This window comes from Chrysemys picta, chromosome 8, assembly GCF_011386835.1.
Source record: "Chrysemys picta bellii isolate R12L10 chromosome 8, ASM1138683v2, whole genome shotgun sequence".
NCBI classification, from domain to species: Eukaryota; Metazoa; Chordata; order Testudines; family Emydidae; genus Chrysemys; species Chrysemys picta.
The window spans coordinates 61,439,801-61,456,309 of record NC_088798.1 but is presented as its reverse complement, the minus strand read 5'-3'; the positions used below and the strand labels follow the sequence as shown (position 1 = coordinate 61,456,309).

The 16,509-nt window shown below is 47.5% G+C and overlaps 1 protein-coding gene across 1 annotated transcript in view; it reads right to left on the bottom strand.

Moving 5' to 3' along the window:
* Nucleotides 1-212: 212 nt before the first annotated feature.
* LOC135973090 (adenylate cyclase type 10-like) overlaps nt 213-16,509 on the bottom strand; it is a 63,403-nt gene continuing 47,106 nt past the window's right edge. Inside the window, exons 5-12 of the mRNA XM_065554575.1 lie at nt 9,884-10,089; nt 8,135-8,231; nt 6,972-7,060; nt 6,082-6,273; nt 5,602-5,723; nt 3,549-3,625; nt 3,167-3,356; nt 213-588 (exon numbers count right to left, since the gene is read on the bottom strand). Coding sequence (XP_065410647.1) covers nt 414-588; nt 3,167-3,356; nt 3,549-3,625; nt 5,602-5,723; nt 6,082-6,273; nt 6,972-7,060; nt 8,135-8,231; nt 9,884-10,089 — 1,148 coding nt within the window. The 3' untranslated portion in view covers nt 213-413. The remainder of the gene's footprint in view (nt 589-3,166; nt 3,357-3,548; nt 3,626-5,601; nt 5,724-6,081; nt 6,274-6,971; nt 7,061-8,134; nt 8,232-9,883; nt 10,090-16,509) is intronic.

Sequence of the window (16,509 nt, the reverse complement as noted above, 5' to 3'; positions counted from 1 at the left end):
GAAGGTAACCAGAGTGTCACAGCTACACACAGATGGTTAAGCATAAGGAGATCACACATGTTGCCTGAGACCACTTAAAATGAAGTGGGCAGTTAACACCTCTGCTGGAAAGTTTGTTTCTTCCACCACAGGAACTAGTCCAATAAAAGCTATTCTCTCACCCACCTTGTCTCTCTCCTATCCTCGGAGCAACACAGCTACAACAACACTGCAAACATGTATTCCATACTCTTGTCTGACCATGGATAGATCCTGCGGTCCATAGCACCATATAAGACCTGCAGGATCAGGCACCACAATGTCAGTGTAAAGGCCCTGTATCTTTAAGAGCATCCCGAGCACATCTCAGAGCTTTACATTTCTGAATGATCCCAATGGTCAGTCACTTAATATCCTCAAGTAGTGGGTCCCCCTCAGACATTTCCCCCCACATCCATCTCTTCCTTGGGCATCCTTTTCCCAGCAGCAACAACTGCTCCACAGGTTCCTAATGACAAATCAACTGGAGTTCCGAAGAGCTCTGTCCACCTACCCAGTAAGTGGTAATACTCAGACCTCTCCTTGGTGAGATACGCTTGGCCAATCATTCTGCAAGGAGGAAGAGAAAGGAAAGCTGCAGTTAAAGAGCGAAAATACTCCTGGTCAGACTGAGTGGGGGCGCAGCTGGGCTGCCCACTCTCTCTGAATCCAAGCACTGCTTCCAAGAAGGGTTTCATTATTCTTAGCCTCCTGCACCCAGAAGCTCAAGTTGAGATGGAGTGAAGTAGTGTCATGGGGTTTCCCTTCAGAAGAGCGCTAAAGGAACATCAATAATTAAGGAGTCTAATGCGCCTGGTGTAATGGGAGGGTGTATTAATATCCATCGGTGAGAACTGGAGAGCTAAGAAGGAAATGAGGCACAGCAGTCTATGATTTCTCTAGTAAAGAACAATGCAATGCAATGCCTATTAGCCTGGCTTCCTGAAGCTGCTCAAGGATCTGAAGGTAACAAACAATTCTGTATTGCAAATGGGTGAGAGATGAGAGACAAGTAGGAATAGACAGATTCAATAAAGCTTGCAGAGGAAAAGATAAGGAAAGCAAAAAAAGCAGAATGAGTTAATACTAGGCAAAGGCTGTAAGGGGAATAAGAGTTTCTATAAACATGTCATGGGAAAAAGAAAGTAAAGCCATTAATAAGTAAGAAGGTGAATGAAATCGATGAGTACTCTGAGCTCCTGCGCTGCTTTTTAAAATCTCTCTTTAGCAAGCTATACATTAACAATGGCCCGACTCCTGCAAATTGCTCCCCACATACAGACTCCCATTGACTTTAATGGGGCTCCCTCCACATAGAAGAACTTGTAGGAATGGAGCCTTGGATTTGGACAATGAGAGCAAGGCAGATATTGTATAAACAGTTGTTGATGAAAGGAGGTATCAGGATATATGAAAAAACAGAACACATGCAAACTTGGTCTCTGAACTCAATACTAGCTAGCTACACCACAATTGCTATGAATTTGCGGGGGGGGGGGGGATTTGTACTGCACCTTTAAATTTCTGACAGCACGGCTGATGCAGCATGTTCCAAAGAAGGGACCCAAACTGCTCCCTCATGGAGACTTTACTTTTGTTCTTTCTTAGTTTGTTGTGCCCCTTAATCTGAACTGAAAGTCATTTGGACTGAGTCTAGAGGGCTGTCTAGGTGTATGGAGAAACATTGAATGCTTCTACATTTCCATGGTGCAGTTCCCAGTCTCCTAGTAGCTGGAGCTGATGTGGAAGTGGGAGAGAGATGCAAATGAGACACTATAGTTACCCATTCTCTCAAACTTGAGGATTGATTAAAGATATGCCAGTTGAAGGTATTTTTACACTGAGCTATTTGCTGTCCAAGCAGCTGTTTGTCTCCTTGACTAAGTTGCCTTGAGTTGATCTTGTGTGGGGAAGTAAAGGACTTTGGAGATGAAATTCCCTAGGCCAGCTGTGAGATGATGCTCTGGATTCAGGCAAGGTTGATGCATATTGTGGCTTTGAACAGACAGGACAGCACACACCCCCTTTGTGCTGATCAAAGGAAATTTGCCCTTTCATCACCCCTCCCCCTCCACCGTTGTAAAATGGGGGTGTGACTCTTGGAGCCCCTCAGTGCCAACTAGCAGAGGGCCCCCCTACTGTAACTCACATCAGGTCTGACACGCTCATTGTCCCAACACACTGTTGTCATGATATATATCTCAAAGGTGTCATGAAAGATATCGTACATAAACTGGTGCCATGCTGGTCCCAAAAATCATTGTGTGATCTATGTACAGGTTGGGTACAAAGAGTTATAGATGTGTGCTGGAAATATATTCATGAAAAGTGTTTGAGAAGTAGAGCATAAAATCCAGCCTGCCCTAGGCAAAGGCATGTGTATTTACCTGTCTGACCAGCTGGGCTACCAGCAGAGGACAATGGAAGTATATTTACATATAAGGAAAACAAAGACATCAAGCTAAACAAATGGGGGAGAAGACTCTGGACTTTGAGTAATATAAGGGGAACAAAAAGACCTTTTAGTTCTCTATCACTGCAGGGAGAGTAGAGTACAGCACCTTTTGAGCCTATGAAAGCTGGATTCTCTTGGCCTGAAAGGCAAGAGCTGCTGGAAACATGATGTAAGTGAGAAACTGCTTAGGCAAAGATTGCAACTTGCTAAGATTCAATTTTCGTCATTAGAAAGTGTGTTTTGTTTTGTTTTGTTTGTGGCCTTGCCTGTCTCTTTTCCCCTTGCTTAGCATCACTTAAACCCAAGGGCTTTGTGAATAACCTTTGTCTTATTTTATTACAAAACCATCTCAGTGCTGTGTATTAAAGTGAAGTGTGAGGCTTCAGCTAACCTAACAGGCTGGTGTGTGCTCTGTCTCTTTGGAGGCAGTGAGCGTAAAGTGAGAGGGACTGGATGCTGCAGGGAGACGTTTCTGGGGAACTTGGCAGCTGGGACTCACTGATTGTTACCAGCAAGCCAACATTTAGACTGGCAGAGTCTTGAGGAGTTTGCTGGCAAGGCAGACAGACTGATGTGTCAGGGACCTGCCACACAGCTTAGCAGCACCAAAGCTCTTGCTCTTGCTAAGGCAGAGTGGTAACAGTGGCTCACAGTTCTGAGTGTTCTGAGCATGACGTCACAGGGGACACTTACGGTTTCTCACTGATGCCAAGATAATGATAGACCACGCCGGGATTCACAACTCCTTTCATCTCAGTCCAGGGGAGCTCTTCAAAGAAGTAATGAGGCAGCCTGGAGTTGGCATAGGTCACTGCATCACAGGACACTAACCCCGGATAATACATCATCATCCGGGCAGTGAGATTCACCTTCTGGCCAATGACTGTGTGGTGGAGAGACCAAGAAAATGGGTACTGAAAAGTTAACTGAGCTCCCGCTCATCCTCCTGTGAACAGCTCCATATATATCCATGCATACATACCCCTCCACCAGCAAAAATACGCAGCCTACACACACACTCTGTGGGTACCCAGGGGATACCAAACATGCACAGGACCAGAGAAACAGACTGTACCTGTGTATTCGTGCCTTACATGATGGCCAACTACTCCGCAGAACACTGGCCCGCTGGTAACCCCGATGGAAACTAGCCTAGCAAGCAATGAGAGCAACATGGAGTCAGCAATCCCAAATGTCCAGTCCCTCTTGCCACATCTGCTCATGCACCCTCTCCCCACCCCCACTCCTGTAGTGCTAATTTGTATTGACTATCCCCACATCAGCCAGCTAGGTCTCCCAACAGCCTGTGTGCAGCTCTGTGTGTGTGCGAAAGGGATGGAGAAGAGGGCAAGGAGCTTCCCTCACGCACGTCCCCATGTAATGACAGTTCTTGTGCTTCCCGGAGTGCAGAATGCCATGAGCTGGCATTGCTGTTGGAACTAGCCTCCCCAGAGAGATGGGCCACAGCCCCACCTGCTCTCCACCCCAGCTAGCAGAGCTGACTCCAGGCCAAAGGGAGCCCATGTCCATCCTTTGCAAGTGTGCCACAGAGGCCGCATTCCTTAGGCAACTCCACAGGCACAATGTCTCTTTGACCTCCCCATGGGTGGTGAGTCCCTGTTCTCCCTGTAATGCAAAGCCACAACTGAACCCTCATTTCCTGGTGTGGAACTGGAGGTGAAGCCCTGGCTGAAAGTTCAGGGAAGTATTCACATTTTCTGAACACATTCATCTGCCCACAGTAGAAATCCTGCATGCTTAAAATGCTTCCATGGGTGGGGGAGTGGTGAAATGGGTGTAGAGTTTCAGCCCTCCCACCTTGCATAATCCAGCTGTCCAGTCTGTTATACCACACCCACTGCTATGGTATGCATATGCCTCCCATATTTATAATGGGTGCACACAGCAAAAAACTGCTTAACTGTAATTGTCCCTGGACACTGATCTCCAGGGTACTCACACCTGGAATTTAATTCTCTCACGTGTGACTGGTTGAATTTCCCTGGCTCTTCATGGTCTGCATGCCCCTTAAAAGGAGTGGCTACTGGGCAAAGCACAAGACACACACACCCCTTACTGGCTATCACGCACTATTCCCGGCTGAATATAAATGCTGCCCTCTGAGTGTGCAGTCTGAATTCTCCTTGCTGGAGAGTCAGGAGCTGGAGGAACGTCCCAGCAGAAAAAGGGAGTCAGGTTACACAAAAACTTAACAAGGTTAGTGCCAATGGTGTAAAAAGGGAGTGGAGTTTGGATTGGTTTTGACATTTATAGACACAAAAGGGGACAAAGGCTCTGGTCCCACAAACATGCAGGAGTTGTATTTGAAGCCTCGGTGAAGTCAGCAGTGCCTGCGTGCCAAGCCACAGGCCTCAAAAATTCAGCAACCGGACCAGAGCATGCTGGAAGATAGCAGAGGGTGAAGGGCTCTCTCCAAGCACTGCTGGAGTCCTGGTGGCTGACAGGCCTCGGGATCCCCTTCAGCAGGGAGCTCCTCCACCGACTGCAGTCAAGAAGGACTTGATGGGTCCTTCAGAGGCCAGTGGGGTGGGGGGTGACAGTCAATAGGGGTTTGGCTCATGCTCTTTGTCCTGTTACCAATGCTCTCAAGGGGAAAAATGCCTTTAGAGATCAAAGAATTTGCCATTCTCACGCAAATGGAGCTGAGAATCCTGCACAGTTGGCGTTGTTAGTCTTTTACTCTCTCTTTTCTGCAGGGACTGGACTTGTGGATTGGAGTTTCTTGGGCTGTTGTGGGATAGGTCAGTGAAGGTGGTTGGCTTTGCATTTTGCTCTGAATGAGGCTGAGGTTCACGGTCATCCTGAGCAGGTTCCAGATTCATGGCCAGTCACCACAAAAGCTCCATCAGCTGCACCCACCAGTATCACCTCTGAGGCTGAGGTTCTATTGCTCCTGTGGCACATAGCTGTCTTAGGAGGTCTGGGTCATGTAGAGTGAGGGGGAGCCCAGGTAAACTGGGCTAATCCCAAATTTTGTCTCCCAGCTGTCATGTCACTGCCTCCTGCCCACTAGGGGGACCCTCCTGTTGGGATGAGGGAGTTCTGATGACAAACAAGCCCATTAGCACTCCTGTAGGCAACATGGAGAACTGCACCTTCCTGCTTACTTTATTTTCATGAGCATCTCAGAACAGAAGTTGAAGATTTTAAATGCGCTGTCCAAGGCGTGGGCGCTCTCGTCAGCCTGCTTATCCCCAGGGAGCCCGAACACACACAGGAATGTGCAGCCCTGCCAGGGAGGGGAAAGAAAACACCAGAGGGGTGAGGGTTTTTTCCAAAGAGCAAATCAGTATCAATGTCTGTGGCAAACAGTTCCACTGTGCTCTAGCTCTCCCACCCACCCTGTTAGAGTAGTGCTGTCATACAGTACCCTCAAAATGCTCTGGGAGACCCCACCACCGCCTCAGACTCAGTCTCTTCAGCACCAAGCTTTTTATCATTCCTCCTGATCCCTGCCCTCCTCCTCCCTTCTCTATCCCTAATGACAATGCCACTGTCCCTCCTGCCTCCTACTAGTCACGGAGTCTCAGGGGAATGTTTGCCAGCTCCAGCTGCCCAACTGGAATGGCCTTGAAGCTCTGACCCACTTTGTCAAACATAAAGACTTTGTTGATTTTGCCGCTGAAGACGTGAATGATGTTTGAGATCTTCACATTGGCATCGTGGATGGCCTTGCACAGATGCAAGGTATTGGCGCTTTCGTCAAACTGCAGGTTCACAAAGACAATTGTGACCAACTGAAGCTCAGATAAATATTCTAGAGGTTGGTTGTCGTCAATCTGAAAGAGAAGAGCCAGATGTACTCAACAGTCCGTACTCCTGGTGAGCGGGAAGCATTCACTACTTCATATACCCCTCCTCCAGCTGGGCTGACTCTGCTCTCAGATACAGGTGCTAACTCCACGAGGGCAAAGATGTTTGATCAGCTATTGCCATAGGAAGGAGGGGGCCTCCATCAATGGGAAGCACTCTCCAGTCTCAGGACGATGATCCTTTCAGCGCAGGACTGGGAAATGAGGCCTGGCACCAAGGGGATAAAGGGGGAGATAGCTGAGCAGAGCCTGTCAATGTGACTTTGCTACAACCCAGGTCTCCCCATAAACTTTAAAATTTTAAACAGAACAAAGGAAAAACTTTTTCATACACCTTACAATTAGCCTGTGGAACACATTGCCTGCAGTCAAGAACTCGGCAGATTTCAAAAAATTATGACAACATCCAGTGTTATAATACTAAGGATTTTTTTAAATAAAACCCAATAGTTTTTGAAGGGATCTAATCCCTCGTGCCTCAGGTCATAAACCAAGGGAGGGGGAAGGAAAAAACTTTCCATGTGGACAAGTTGATCCACAACTACCCACTGCAGGGTTTCTTGTATTTTCCTCTGTAGTATCAGGAGAACCTCAGAAAAATTCTAGCTGTGTAAAGCACAGACCGTCAAGCCAAAAAATAAAATTCTGTGAAGTTACTGCAGTACCTTCTCCAGAATGTTTCTCATCACATACTTCCGGAGGGACTTCTCCAGCTCATCATTAGGAGACAATGTGGAGGTTGCTCTGAGGATACCTAGGGGAGGAAATTCAATGCTTTCAATAGCAGAAGGAAGACTTGTGGTTAAACCGTAGGGTTTTATTCCTGGCTTTGCTCAAGGGCAGACTTTTACCAGTAGGGACTGGACAGTGCCTGGATGGGGTTGGAGATTCTTGTCTAAACTTGCGGTTTAACCACAAGTCTTCCTTCTGCTATTTCACTTACAATCTTGAAAATGCAAATCACAGTTCCATAGGCACCGAGTTTCTAATCTGCCGGGGGGAGTTCCCCCCGGCTCCCTGCAGGCCCCGCCCCCACTCCACCCTTTCCCCCAAGGCCCCAGCTCTGTCCTGCTTCTTCCCACTCCTGCTCCGCCCCACCCCGCCTCTTCCCTGCCCCTTCCCACCCCTTCTCTGCCCAGTTCCATCCCTCCCCCAAGCACACTGCACCCTTTCTCCTCCTCCCTCTCCCCCAGTGCCTCCTGACACAGCGAAACAGCTGATCCGTGGTAGGCGCTGGGAGGGAGGGGGAGGCACTGATCGGTGGGGCCCACCGGTGGGCAGAAGGGACTGGGGGGAGGGGGAGGTTCTGGTAGGGGGCTGCCAGTGGGTGCTCAGCACCCACCATTTTTTCCCCGTGGGTGCTCCAGCCTCAGAGCACCCGCGGAGTCGGTGCCTATGCACAGTTGGGATTTTCTATTAGAAAATTCCTTGTGTGCTTATATCAGCACCACTGAAAGCTTGCTCACCCAGAAAGACTGTAGGCACTGAGCAGGGTTCCCTATAGTATCTCTTCTTGCCAGCCAGGGGTCTCCATAGAGCTGACACAGGAAGTAGGGAGAGGGTCTCTTCTCCTCCACAGTCAGCGTAGCCCTTGCTGGTGTCCAGACAGGTTGAAGCCAGCAGGGGGGAGAAGGAGTTGAAATGCAGCTGGCTGCCTCGGGATTTTGGTGGCAGGGAATGGAGGAGGACACAGGAACTCAAAGGGGTACAGGGCAGGGGCCCCCATGTGCAGTCCATTCACCTTCTCACATTTACACTGACGGAAAACAAAGGAATCTCAGCCTGCCGTCTTCCTGGGGTCAACACAGTAGAAGGAAGAGGCACTCACTGTTACTTTCACCCGTGAGGTAGTGCTGTAGGTATTCAGTACATTTCCAGAAGAACTCGTCGAACTCAATCTCAGAGATGTTCTTTATGTATCTAGCCTAAAGGCACACAGAATTAAAGGCGTCTGTCAGCTTCCACAAGCCTAGTGCAGAATTATTCAATAAAACGTACTCCCATCCTTTACTGTCACCTCCATCATCAACCTCCCTGTCAACTGGATGGAGGACACAGCAGTAATCAGAAAAGATTTTTTGGCTGGAGCAAAACAAGTGACGATGCTCCCAATGAATGCAACAAAAAGATTCTGCAGCCTCCAAAGCTGGGGTGAAAAGCCTTCCAATTCCACAATCTTTCTCCTGCTGGGTATCTGTGCAAGCCCCCAATCCTGCAAATGCTTACATATGTGCTTAACTTTAAGCACCTGATTGGCCCCACTGATTTCAATGGGCTTACTCAGATGCAGGTGCAGAACTGAAGCCCAGCTTCTTCTCATGACACCTGTCACTGAACTATCTCAGTGCCTCCAGAAAGATACTAACTAAAATCACAATAGGCCCACGGTCTGATTCTCCTCCCCATTCTCACAGCTGCTCTCCAAGAACTGATGCAATGTGTAAGAGGGGGGTGCTCAAAATAACTGGTGGGCTGCAGGTAGCAATGCTCCCACTTCCACTCCCTGGCAGGTTGGTCGTATTTTCAGAGTTCAAAGCAGGGACACCAGGATTGGCGAGGGGGATGGATCAGGGAATTGGGTGTTATCCTGTCAGGATGAGTACTTGGGGCCTTTTACAGGAAAAGGCAGGGCAAGTGAGAACAGCATTTACCCTTCTGTGACCCCTTTCTTGTTCTCTCCTAGCCCTAATATCTCCCATTCCAATCTAGCTGTACCCTACTACACCCCGACCACCCCCTCCACAGTCACTGATTCACCCACACCCTCAACCGACTCCATCAACCTTCCCTCAGCTCCCCACCTGCTGAGAAACACGCCCGACAAACATACCCTTTCCCCCAGGCTGAGATCCTCCCTCTTCCTAACAGACCTCCACAGCTCAGGCCCACACCCTCAGCTCTGAGCCCTGGCCACCAGACAGCCCCAGGCTCAGAATGCCCCCATACATCCCTCCAGGTCTAGCAAATCCATCCCCAGGCTCCAAATCCAGGTCTAGCAAATCCATCCCCAGGCTTCCCCCTCCTACCTGACACCCATCACCACCAATCTCAGATGCCCCACAGGTCGGAACCCTGCCCCCTGCTCAGAAAGCTCTGGTATTCGCTGCTCTGCACCTCCTCCCTCTGCCACTTGCATCCCTTCTCTTGCAGAGACTCTTGCAGGGGCTGGAGGCTGCAGGGAGCATGGGTAAAGAGCCCCATACTCTGGCTCTGTGGCTCTGTCCCCTGCACTACAACAGCTACACTACCCAGTTCTGAGATCACTGGTGGGGCTTACCCCCCTTATTCCCTAATGACCAACCACTCCTGGCAAGAGGAAGCCAAAGTTAAGTCCACATTCTACTATGCCTTCTTACTTCATCACCACTTTCAACTTTTGCATCACCATCCCTCTCGGCCCCCTCTGCCCAGCTGGTCCATTGGATACAAGTCCAATAACAGATATACACACAAGCATATGTGTGAGGTTGCATCCAGCAGAAGACAATGGGGCACGTAAACACACCCCAACCTAGATAACAAAGCAATACACACATCACTGGTTATGAACAATTGTTGCACACTCCACATTGCCCACCTTAACAGATCTTTGATCTTTAATTGTTTCTATTTCTATCATGTTCCTGTTACAGAGTTCCCAGCATTTCGGCGATAGAATAACCTCGCTTGCTTTTGCTAGGTTTTGGGCCAACCAAACTTCATCCACTGCTCGGCCAATTACCAGAAAATATTGGTGCTTATTGTCTCCAATAACAACTTTGGAGATGTGACCTGCAGATAGCCCTGACAAGAGAAACAAGATTGTTATGGAGGGCATTTTTACTTTACCATTTGTAATATATGTATCTCAATTATCTTAGAAGCGGATTTTGGAGGCCAACCTATTTTTTTGGGGGGTGGGAGGTTTGGATCAGTTCTTGACAATATGTGATATTTATTCCAGGAATCTGAGGATTTCTAGAACAACACTCTCCAATGAATTAAACAGCATGTCAGTTAATAAATAATAATAATGCACACATAATTATAAGGGTCACACGGTAGCATCTGTTATAAGGTTACAAATCAGTTTCCATTATAAAAATCTGTTTATATCTGAAGAAGAAAGCAGTGTGCTGTAATCTTGGACTCCCATTCAGACAATATCTGGATCTATGAGATTTGTAACAAGCTGTGTTACTCTCTGTGACGTTGCAGTCTATATGGTTTTATAAAAATATGTTAATGAGTGAATATAATGTAATTGGAATATGCTTCATGCAAAAGGTCTCTTGTAAGGTATCATTACAAAGCTTATAATCTACTGAGTGTGATCATCCTATTTGTATAAATGTACCACTCTTGTATCTGAAACTAGAAATATAAAATGTAACTCTGAGGGCCTATTGTAATTATGTAAAGTGTGGGCCATTAATGGTGGTTTGGAATCTTGATGACTCCCATTAACCAGGACAATTGTCTGCAGATGGCTGTGTTTTACCTGTAAGTCTTCCTGTATACGTGTCTGCTGGAAAGTGGGCAATGAAGTCTTGCAGTGACATGTGATCATGTCACCTGAACTGGAATCCATCTTTAACCTGGTGTCTTTCCATTGAGAAGGAGGGGGTGGGAACCCAGAGAGGGACAAAGGATTCCCGCCTTATGCAAAAGATATATAAAGGGGTGGAACAGAACAAAGTGGAGGAGCCATCATGAAGAATCCCCTAGCTACCACCTGAGCTGAAACAAGAGCTGTACCAGGGGAAAAAATTGTGCCCAGGCCTGGAAAGTGTCCAGTCTGAGGAAAAAACTTACTGAAGCATCTCTAAGGGTGAGATTATCTGTATTCAGTTTGATTAGACATAGATTTGCACATTTTATTTTATTTTGCTTGGTGACTTTGTTCTGTCTTGGAGCCACTTAAATCCTACTTTTTGTATTTAATAAAATCACTTTTTACTTATGAATTAACTCAGAGTATGTATTAATACCTGGGGGAGGAAACGACTGTGCATATCTCTCTATCAGTGTTATAGAGGGCGAACAATTTATGAGTTTACCCTGCTTAAGCTTTATACAGGGTAAAACGGATTTATTTGGGTTTAGACCCCATTGGGAGTTGGGCATCTGAGTGTTATAGACAGGAACACTTCTGTTAGCTGCCTTCAGGTAAACCTGCAGATTTGGGGCAAGTAATTCAGATCCTGGGTCTTCGTTGGAGCAGACGGGAGTGTCTGGCTCAGCAAGACAGGGTGCTGGGATCCCAAGTTGGCAGGGAAAGCAGGGGTAGAGGTAGTCTTGGCACATCGGGTGGCAGCTCCCAAGGGGGTTTCTGTGATCCAACCCGTCACACTCTCAAATTGGGCTTGTCAGCCATAGGTGGATTCATCAGATACTGACTAGACCTCTTATGCGTACACCATGATCCAGTGGATCAACAATTGCCTATTATTATACCTGATCATAAGTTTCCACAAAGTTCACCTCTTTGCCAATGAGTAATTTATTTCAAATATGGAGCATAATGTTTACACTCTTCTCATTTAAAATAATTGTTCCCATGCTTTTTTCTTCACAGACCGATAACTCAAAAACAACTGGAGCTTGGTACTTGGCATGTAGCAAGTGCCCACTGAGGCATACATTCATGAACAAGTTTGAGAAACATTGGCTGGATAGCAATAAAGTGATATGCAATTCAATAATCCCTTCTGAACCTGCTCAGTGCAGCATCTACTAAGACTTTGAGTTGAACTCAGTAAAAAGCACTCTCTCATTTGGGACATCACTGTACATTCTGTCTGTGTGGTCTAACCAGGGGGCTAGCAAGCAGAAGGATTTTGCTCTCAGTCTGCTGCTGCTGGGAGTTTGCGTGAAGGGAGCTTGTAAATGTCTGCTTGAAAACACACCCAGAAAAAACATCCAGATGTAATCTAAAACTCCCCAGCTTAATATAAGGAAATGGCAAAAGAGCAAGTTCCTGAAGATCCCAAACTGAGGTGGCTTTACATTCCTTTGCCAAACAGAAAGGAACAGAGGTACTGTGAAGGCACTTCCCACAACCCTAATGGCTAGCAACTTCCTGTTGCTTTCCATGGATGTGAAATACTCAGAAGTAGAGCTGGTAAATAAAGGGGGTACTCTTTCCACTGACAATTTCAATTCAAACAAAAAAGAAATAATTTTCATCTAAATTTTCCATTAAAATTTTTGATTTTCAGCAGAAATTCAAATGCTGAACTACTTTGGCTGAAAACAAAACAAAAAAATTGATTTGGAAATACTGCCACTTTATTTATGGGAGTTGTAGTTCTGATGCCTCAAGCTCCCATTATTCTCTATAGGTTGGGCTCTCTAGTTTGACTACTAGTATCAGAGGGGTAGCCGTGTTAGTCTGGATCTGTAAAAAGCAACAGAGTCCTGTGGCACCTTTAAGACTAACAGATGTGTTGGAGCATAAGCTTTCGTGGGTGAATACCCACTTCGTCAGACGCAAGATCTGATGAAGTGGGTATTCACCCACGAAAGCTTATGGTCCAATACATCCGTTAGTCTTAAAGGTGCCACAGGACTCTCTGTTAGTTTGACTTCATCACCCATGATGCTTCTTAATGTCCTCTCTTAGTGAGGGGAAGTGGTTAATAATCGGAGGAGTCTTTGTTCATTGTGTACAATGGGAGATGTAGTCCAGCTAGGGAGGACATTAGATAACCAAAATACAATTCCCATGAGGCACTGTGGCAGGATTTCTAAATCGAAATATTTCAGTTTTCAGCTGTTTGGGGTTTTTTAATGGAAAATTGAAATTTTCCATGGAAAACAGACACTCTTCATAACAAAAATTGCTTAGTAGAAAACCCAATTTTCCGCTGAAAAACAGTTTTGATGGAATTTTGTCCATGAGTCCTAGTCAGAAGCTATTCAGAGACAGTCATAGCTCTGTAAAAATAAACTAGGTACAGTCAGCACCGATGAAAGGTGCAAGACTAGCACCAATAAATTGTAGTTGTTTATTCACATAATAGATACAGAATGACCAGCTCTAAGACCAACTGCCCCCAACTGCCTCCCTAAGGTACTTCAGTAGTTTGATCCCCAAGGCCCATTCAGTCCTTGGCTTCTCTGATGAGACTGTTGTTTCTGAATGTAAGGATGGTTTACGTGTCACAGATATATGTCTGCTATGAACTAAAACGAGACCTGCAATGCATTTCACATGAGCCAGCAAGCAATCAGATAGGAACGAGTCTTGGTCACCACTTCCACAGGCTCAATTTGAACCAGCAACTTAGAGGTGAAATGCTCTTTATTCCAGTCCCCAAAAGACTCTCCTCTCTGACCAGAAATACATTTTCCCTACCATAGAAGGGGCTTTTCCCATGCAGCTGCCGAAAAGGATGCAACTGATCAGATCACTGAGCAATTAACATCTTTTACAGACTCCTGGCACACTAGAAATTGAACGAGCTTTGGGCAGGGTGTTTCTCAGCGGCATATCTTGGGAGCAAGGGGAGTGGGGGCTCATGTGACTGTCCACTCAGGAAGCAGAATTGCTTACTGGTTAGGGCAAGGAACTGACAGTGAGGAGTCCTGAATGCTCATCCCATCTCCACCACCAACTCACTGTGTGACCTGGGGCAAGATATTTCATCTCCATTTGCCTCTGCTTCCCCCCCTGCACAATGGGGCAAATGCTTCCTATTCACTTTTTAAAGTGCTTTGGGAATGTGCTCTCTGTGACTGCAAAGTATTGTTATTCCACTTGTAGCCATAGTACCTATCTTCACTTGGAGATTCAGACCCACTTCACTTTCACCAACCCCATACCCTTCCTGGATCCTCAGGCTACATTTCAGCGCCAGTGTAATGATATCGCTCAGCTGGCTTCGTTGCACTTTCCACAATGCTAGCAGTGCATCCCCTGGGGAAGGCAGTGTGACAGAGACTTATGGGATACATGCTCTTCTTGTTTCTAAAGTGCTGACAAAGCCACTTGGCTTTTCAGCAAGCCACAGCAGATCTACCTGTACCTGCCCAGCACTCTGACCCACAGAGAGATTGCTCACTAACCACCCCAAACTCCTTAGCACCTCCTGGCTGTGAACAGACCAACCCCTCTATGCTTCTAGCAGCTATCGGTTGTGACTACCTCTTCCCACTCAGGGTATGTCTACACTACGAAATTAGGTCGAATTTATAGAAGCCAGTTTTATAGAAATCGGTTGTATACAGCTGATTGTGTGTGTCCCCACATAAAATGCTCTAAGTGAATTAAGTCGGCGGACCGCGTCCACAGTACCGAGGCTAGCGTCGACTTCCGGAGTGTTGCACTATGGGTAGCTATCCCACAGTTCCCGCAGTCTCCGCCGCCCATTGGAATTCTGGGTTGAGATCCCAATGCCTGAATGATGCAAAACAATTTTGCGGGTTCTGGGTACATGTCGTCAGGCCCCTCCCCCTCCGTCAGAGCAACAGCAGACAATCGATTCGCGCCTTTTTACCTGGGTTACCTGTACAGACAACATACCACGCCAAGCATGGAGCCCGCTCAGCTCAGCTCAGCTCAGCTCAGCTCACCGCCACCATATGTCCTCTGGGTGCCGGCAGACGTGGTACTGCATTGCTACACAGCAGCAGCTAATTGCCTTTTGGCAGTAGACGGTGCAGTATGACTGGTAGCCTTCATCGGCGATCTGGGTGCTGGCAGATGTGGGGCTGGCAGACATGGGGCTGCATTGCTACACAGCAGTAGCCCCTTGCCTTTTGGCAGTAGATGGTGTATTACGACTGGTATCCGTTGTCGTCATACTGCAGTTCGATCAGATGATGGCTGAAACTCCGAATGTCCCCCAGTCATATTCTGCTGCCTTCCCAATGATGATGGCGGCTATCAGTCGTAGTATGCTATTTTCTGCCAAGTGCCCAGTATTTTCTGCCAAGCACCCAGAAGATGCTGAGGGCTATCAGTCATGCTGCACCGTCGGCTGCCAGCTTAAGATGTAAAAAATAGAGTTGTTCTGTATTCATTTGCTTCCCCCTCCCTCCGTGAAATCAACGGCCTGCTAAACCCAGGGTTTTGAGTTCAATCTTTGGGGGAGCCATTCTGTGTGATAGTTGTTTGTGTTTCTCCCTGATGCACAGCCACCTTTGTTGATTTTAATTCCCTGTACCTGTACGCCATGTCGTCACTCGCCCCTCCCTCTGTCAGACAATAGTTTCGCGCCTTTTTTTAGACCAGACGCCATAGCACTGGGATCATGGAGCCCGCTCAGATCACCACAGCAATTATGAGCACTATGAACACTACGCGCATTGTCCTGGAGTATATGCAGAGCCAGGACATGCCAAAACAAAACCAGGACCAGCCGATGAGGCGATTGCAGCGCGGCGACGAGAGTGATGAGAAAATTGACATGGACATAGACCTCTCACAAAAGTACAGGCCCCAGCAATGTGCAAATCATGGTGTTACTGGGGAAGGTTCATGCCATGGAACGCCGATTCTGGGCCTGGAAAACAAGCACAGACTGGTGGGACCGCATCGTGTTGCAGGTGTGGGACGATTCCCAGTGGCTGTGAAACTTTCGCATGCGTAAGGGCACTTTCATGGAACTTTGTGACTTGCTTTCCCCTGCCCTGAAGCGCCAGAATACCAGGATGAGAGCAGCCCTCACAGTTGAGAAGCGAGTGGCGATAGCCCTGTGGAAGCTTGCAACGCCAGACAGCTACCGACCGGTCAGTCGGGAATCAATTTGGAGTGGGCAAATCTACTGTGGGGGCTGCTGTGATCCAAGTAGCCAACGCAATCAAAGACCTGCTGATATCAAGGGTAGTGACTCTGGGAAACGTGCAGGCCATAGTGGATGGCTTTGCTGCAATGGGATTCCCAAACTGTGGTGGGGCGATAGACGGAACCCATATCCCTATCTTGGCACCGGAGCACCAAGCCACCGAGTACCTAAACCGCAAGGGGTACTTTTCAATGCTGCTGCAAGCCCTGGTGGATCACAAGGGATGTTTCACCAACATCAACGTGGCATGGCCGGGAAAGGTACATGATGCTCGCGTCTTCAGGCACTCTGGTCTGTTTCGAAAGCTGGAGGAAGGGACTTTCTTCCCGGACCAGAAAATAACCGTTGGGGATGTTGAAATGCCTATCGTGATCCTTGGGGACCCAGCCTACCCCTTAATGCCATGGCTCATAAAGCCGTACACAGGCAGCCT